This window comes from Syngnathus scovelli, chromosome 11, assembly GCF_024217435.2.
Source record: "Syngnathus scovelli strain Florida chromosome 11, RoL_Ssco_1.2, whole genome shotgun sequence".
In the NCBI taxonomy this organism is placed as follows: domain Eukaryota; kingdom Metazoa; phylum Chordata; class Actinopteri; order Syngnathiformes; family Syngnathidae; genus Syngnathus; species Syngnathus scovelli.
In genome coordinates this window covers 2,758,143-2,764,764 of record NC_090857.1, presented here as the reverse complement: position 1 = coordinate 2,764,764, position 6,622 = coordinate 2,758,143, and the positions used below count along the sequence as shown (strand labels likewise).

At 41.8% G+C, this 6,622-nt stretch overlaps 1 protein-coding gene across 2 annotated transcripts in view; it reads right to left on the bottom strand.

Moving 5' to 3' along the window:
• Positions 1 to 1,991: 1,991 nt before the first annotated feature.
• The window catches only part of igsf21a (immunoglobin superfamily, member 21a), a 94,294-nt gene continuing 89,663 nt past the window's right edge, over positions 1,992 to 6,622 (bottom strand). For both annotated transcript variants that reach the window (XM_049734078.1, XM_049734079.2), the window contains exon 10: positions 1,992 to 3,214. In XM_049734078.1, the coding sequence (XP_049590035.1) occupies positions 3,135 to 3,214 (80 nt within the window). In that variant the 3' untranslated portion in view covers positions 1,992 to 3,134. The remainder of the gene's footprint in view (positions 3,215 to 6,622) is intronic.

Sequence of the window (6,622 nt, the reverse complement as noted above, 5' to 3'; positions counted from 1 at the left end):
TCACGTGCCACGCTGATGTGCTCGAGTGAGGTTGTAGTCCACGGGGAAAAGTCCTGCCTTTAACTTGACTCTGCGGGGAGGCCATGGCCTCTTAAAAGACTCTCAATAAAATCGTTGGAAATTGAAGCCTGAGTCCGGTCTGTAACCGGAAATTGAGGATGATCACGCAAGAGCTTGTAAAAGTTGTTTAGTTGCCCCAAAAGATCAAATGTAGTACTTTCTAAATGGTTGAAGTGGAAAGCCATTCCAGATGGGCACTGTTTTGTCATGTGATCGTTTTTAGATAAGCACATCAAGGAAACTAAAGTCGTCAAGCCCAGTTTGACTTGTGAATAATTCACAGGTAGGCCCTTTGTGACATTCTGCTGATTGTCTTGATCTTTGTCCTTCGCTCGGATCAGCAGTTCGAACCAAGATGAGGACGACGGGATTGTCTGCTTGAGAGGCTGCTACTTTCTCCTCCTTCTCATAATGATTGATTACGCATCATAAACATGTTGGGATTCCATTTTTTTAGGTCAATTTTTGTTTGCTACAAAAGAACATTTCAATTTCATTCACATTTGTATCTAACATCCATCTTATCCGAAGAAATAATGGAATTTTATAATGACGTACCCTTCCACATCTAGACGTTTTGCAGTTTCGACATGCTCCTGCATTTCTTCCATTCCTCCATTTGTAAGAGTGGGCGATTTATACGACACTTTGAGAGTCAGTATGATTGTTATGCCACACGTAGCTTTACCATGAGTCACATAATCTTGCTTTAGGGTGGTTGTTTGACTGCGCATGCTCGTTTTGCCCCATGTGTATGAAGATACCTCACATAACCTCCATAAGCCGCCTGTGACTTTAATACCCCGGCTGAGTAACTTTTTGACTACACAAGTCCGTGATTGTTACATCATGAAAAGCTTTACGACTCACACAACCTGAATAAATGTAACTTAGCATTTATTGGGGATTTTTTCAAACAATTATTGTTATGCCTTTAACGAAAAGAACCCTAGAATTGCACATATAAATGTAATATAAATAGAGGTATATTTGTTATGCCACACTTGGCTAAAACCTGCCCTCCCAAAACCGACGTCATTGTTGGGGCTTCATTTGGGACTGGACAAATTGTTGCCTGAGCATTTTGTAATCAAGCTACAGAAGTAAACCTTTGTTTGCTTTGCTCCCGGAATAAATAGAACCCAAAACAAACCATTTGCCTCTAGGAATTATGTCACCACTGAAGAAACAAATAGGCTTTTAGGTCCTGAGTAGCTTTGATCAAGAAAGAAGTCACATGATGTGCTCATAAGGAATCATATAGGACTTAATAAAACACACGATAAACATAATTTTCCACATCCGCGAATGCAATTGAGGCTGCCTCAATTTTCTATTTTTCTTATGAAGCACCATAAGTGCCTCTTGAATTCAAACGCAATTGACAAGTTATGATGAGATGCAACCAGTGCACTCCTCTCAGAGCTCAGGCCTCTTAATTTGGCTGTAATTATGTTGGAAAGCAGCTCTCCACCTCACGGGTCCATTTTGCGGCGTTGTACTTTTGCAACGTGACTTTTGCAACGTGACTGTTTCTAGCAGACAAACATTTCTTAGAACGTCACTAGTTCATGATTTTGCTTAATTTAGGTACAGTTAGCTTATCAGAACAAATGCATCATTTCTTGTGTTGACTTAGGGTGTATTCAGACCTGACTGTTTGGTCCACATCAAAACGACCAGGGTTCGATTCTAACTCTGGTTCGGACTTTTTATGCAGGTGTGAATACACACAAGCGAATCCTGATGCAGATTAAAGAACCGGACCGAGACCCACTTTTTAGGGTAGTATCGGTTTGCTTCCAAACTTCAGGTGTGAATACAAACAGCATAAATCGGACAAAAATACTTTTCTGATCTGAATACACCCTTAGAGAAGTAACGATTATTCGAAACACACACAAGCACGTCATAAGTAAAGCCAAGGCGTGTCAGTTTAATAATCTCTCCACTTTAATACAGGTGAAATGAAACAAATGCAAACAACCCTGTTTTATCAGTCCGGCGTGGGGAGAAAACGGCGGCTAGCGTGACGCGACTAATCTCGGCAAACATCCGTGAGAGAGAGACAGAGCAAGAGAGAGAGAGAGGAATTGTAACACACACACACACGCACGCACGCACACAATGTAGGTCACTTAAGATAGCATGACACAAGGAGACAGCAGCAGTAGTGCCGCAGAAAAAAAAAAACAGGAAAGGAAAACTAAATTAAACTCACATGCATCACAATCCTGAACACATCGGACATATGTGAGTACACTTCCAGTCAGACTGGTATATATCTGGAAAAAAAAAAAATCGAATGACCTGAAAGCAGTTCTTGTTCTGTCAGCCAATGTTTAGCGCTAATGGATGAAGTTCAAACGGCTCGGCAAGCGTCCTTTACCACGACCCCATAAAACTTCTTTAATTATCTGCATTATTTACACTGGATGTACACAAAATACACTCAAAAACAGGAGACTTTTTTCCCAATGCATTTAAATTCTTTTTGTACATTCTGAGCCATGAAAAAGAAACAAAATAAAAAAATAAGATACTTGTATAGTGTGTAGATTGTTCTGTTCAAACGTTTGCATTGTCCCCCGTCCACGCCATCCACCCTTCCGCCCCCTTGTAGATATGGAGCAGATGGGTCTGGCGGCTTTTCTTTTTTTATGGGGGCACTTTTCACATTTACGTGGAAAAAGCAATGACACTCTGACCCCCAAAAAATACCCCAAAACAAAAAAAAAAAAAATCAAATCCGAATGCCGTCTTAACAGTTTGAACAAATTTTATTGGTCAACAGGCAGACGTGAGACAAGAAAGAAAAAACTTGGGGAAATAAGAAGGGAGCTTGTCATGTTCAACATGTTCTTTAGATAGCGTAATGGTGGTTATTTTCGTTTCAAAAAATGGGAAGAGTGCCCATGGGTGGCAGCACCGTGGCCTCAACAGAAGCTTTGTTAACGGCCAGAGAACACTCGCAAGGTTGTGGAAAGTAAGCTGATGTTTGCTTGTTGTTTTGAATGTCTGTGTGTGTTTGAGAATATGTTTGAGAATATGTCGGTGTGCGAGTGTACGAGTTTTCACGTCAGTTCCACAGTCACTGTGAGGACCAGAGCTATCCACGTGAGGCCGCCCATCGCGTTCTTGTGAGAGACTCCACCTGGAAAAAAGGAAGCAAAGTTACTTTGACACTGTGACGAGAACGTGCCTTTTGTGTTTTTTCCCATTTGGTATTTTCGTGGGCGGGCATAGTTGGAACCCTTAAAAGCATAGACGCTTCGGAGGCACACGGTCTACAAGACAGATAGATTAGCAACTTGCTGGGGTCAATGCAGGTAATTGGTAGAGATGGGAAAATGACGCTTCAAACATGTCCATCATGGCAAGGGACAATTTTCTTCCCCATGCTTACTTCCTGATGGAAAAGTTGCACAAACCGTATATACAGTAATCCCTCGTTTATCGCGGGTAAGTGGTTCCAAAAACCACCCGCGATAAGTGAAATCCGCAAAGTATGGTCACCAACAAGAAGTACTGGACAGGCTAGCAAGTTAGCGGAAACATGCGATTCGCGATCGTGCTAACACAGACTTCTAAAGGAATATAAATGAACATTTGGAGCAATACTACATCGTCCTAAAGGTTAGACACCTATTTCCTGAAATTAGAAGTTTTATTTTGATTTTTAAATGTTTTTTTAATTTGGAAAATTAATTTGCGATGTAGTGAAGAGAAACGCGAAGTGGCGAGGGATTACTGTATTTCCTCCCATACATTAATCTTTACTGCGTCAATCACTGGCGGAACGCTATGAAAAAGTTGCCTCGTCATATCTTTTTACCTGCCATGTTGCTCAAACTTTGCATTTAATATCTCCTGCAAGCAAGCCCAATAAACTGCTTTCATATACAAACCAACAGTTACGCATCATTAGCGTTGGTTCAATCACCCTCAGTAGGCACTACACATTAACAATGTAAATGAAAGGGTAAGCTCTCACACATACAGTCATTTAATGAGAGGAGCACTCGATGAAGTGGCAAATTCATTTTAATGAACCAAATGTGTAATCGCAGCATAATCCCTTTTGCACATGTGTGACGGCCACATTTGTCGCTGTGCATCGTGGGAGCGGCTTTAACGAGCAGATGGCGAACCGAGACGACGAGAAGGAACGTACACACACCGTGAACAGACGTCAGCGTGCTAGTGAAAAGTATCTTTTTTCATTTTAGGGTAAGCCTTGTGTTTTTTCACAAATTTGCCCGTTTGCGTATTTCCTCTGAGGAACCTTTGCACAGCTCTGCTGGTAAACTCTTTCTGTTAGTCTTGACAATGCCAAAGTCCTGTCTAAATAGAAAAGTCATTTAGTAGCTGTTGTAGAAGAATCACAACGGACCCCTGCTGCTCGTGAGGGAAAGCCACTTGGCAGACCCGTAAACAGCGTAAATCTGCCAATAATTGACTCGCATTGCAAACACGTAGCTATTAATGCTGTCAGTCTTTGTTGCTAATTATTTGTTAAGTTTCTGTAATTTATTGCAACATTTACTACTTAGTTTCACAGACTGTTCTAATAGCTTTGATCGATCCTTGAATACAATCCTGTAAGTGTTGAACAAAATACTCTTAAGTGACTCAGCTTTACAGACGTTTTATATTCTTCTCATAGAATTACCAAGATTTCTCGCTTACAGGTTTAATTCTGCCCATGAGTACCTCACGCCAGCAGCGTTGATTTCAAACTATTTTTTTCGCAGGCCGCATTGTAGTCATAGCTTCAGGAACCAAATAAATGTATGAGCACCTCATAATATATACAGTAAAAGCTTCAAAACAAACTGACAAATAACTCGTTTTCAAATCAGACGAGTAAAAACTGGTCAAATATTTAAACAAATACATATTATTAAAAGTGAAGACAATTTGCAATTCTAGTAATGACACACAAATTTGATGAGCAATTTGTCTTTGCGGGCCACATAAAATGATGTGGCGGGCCAAATCTGGCCCCCGGGCCTTGAGTTTGACACCTGTGGTATACAGTAATCCCTCGCTACTTCGCGTTTCGTTTATCGTGGCTTCACTTTTTTTTCCAAATTAAAAAAACATTTAAAAGTCAATAAACGAGGGATTACTCTAAGTGTACATTTGAATTCATGTATGTGTACTGCAACCGGTTTGGCCCAACGTGCTGCCTGACATTAATTAGGTCTACTTAAAATTGTTGTCATCTACATCCAGTCTCTGTCCTTTATTTGCTCTTCATTGCATTTTCTGCCCTCAAGCTGTGGCTTGGGGATACAGATTTGAATATTCAAATGGCAGGATGAGTGCGGGAGCAGGTGCGTCACAGCAAGGACAGAATCGGGTCATACTCGCACACAAAACTGCGCGTGCGCACCTTAACGCAAGTTAAACTGGCCTACAAGGCCCCGGGAGGTCAGCGTGGACGTGCCCACTCGGCCAATAGCTCAATCTTGGGCTCCTCTGCCATTGCTTCCCGCCAACAATTTCCTGCAGTTGCCAAGTAAAACGATGCTTGCTTTGTCAGGACTCACGTCGGCTTTTCTCCTCAGGATGCTGCCAATGGCCTCGCACCATCTTTCTCATAGCAGCCCTTCGAAATGATTCAGTTTGTCAGCATGGCAGGACTACAATTATGGAGCCAAAAAAAAACTAACTAACTAAATTCGGGATTTAGCGTTGCCCTAAAATCTAGGTCAACTTTTTGCCATTTTTTTCAAGGGCTTCCTCGTAATACCAACACAATTTAAGCAAAAATGTGATAAATAAAATTCTTCTGAGGTCATCATTTCTTGTTTTGTGATGCACACATTGGCAGAGCGAAACCACTCCCACAAGCAGGCTGGCGGAATCTCAACGCGGTCGGGGTAGAGTGTGAAAACCAACAGATGGCCGCATGACTTGCGTGTGCGTGCCGGTCAACTTCATGTGGACCACAGAGGACGCCCTCGCGGTTGGATGAACGCGCTTATGGAATAGTCACAGCAGAGAACCTGTTGTTGCTCAATGTTCGACAACACGCAAACATCAAAGGTGGATAACGGTGCCAGATGAAGATACCATGCGGAGATTGATTTGCACGAGTAAGGAGGCGCACTTCCCTGAAAATTGGATCTCATTCAAGCAATTTTACAGAAAATACTCAAATGTTCCCCTTTTTCTAACAAGGACGTGGCATCCACATCTTTTCTGCCAGAGAGTGGGAGCTTGGACATGCTTTTGTTTACTGACGCCAACGTGGTTTGGAGCTGAATATTAATCCAACTGATCTGTGCTCACACATCATCCACAGTTCCCCCAGGCAAACACCTGAAGCCAGTTATCACAGAGCAACATGACATTTTCAGACATGTCTATCATTATGAGACCTGCAAAAAGTCCTTCAGGAAGTCTTGTCATTTTGGTTCAAAGCCGTCACTTTTAGGGAGTCCTTCAAAAAGCAAACTTTTCCAAGAGGTTTCATAAAAAACTCCAGATCCCCGAGCAAGGTTTATTTAAAAACATTTGGTAAGCATCATGGAGGAGACCCACAAAAAGGTCT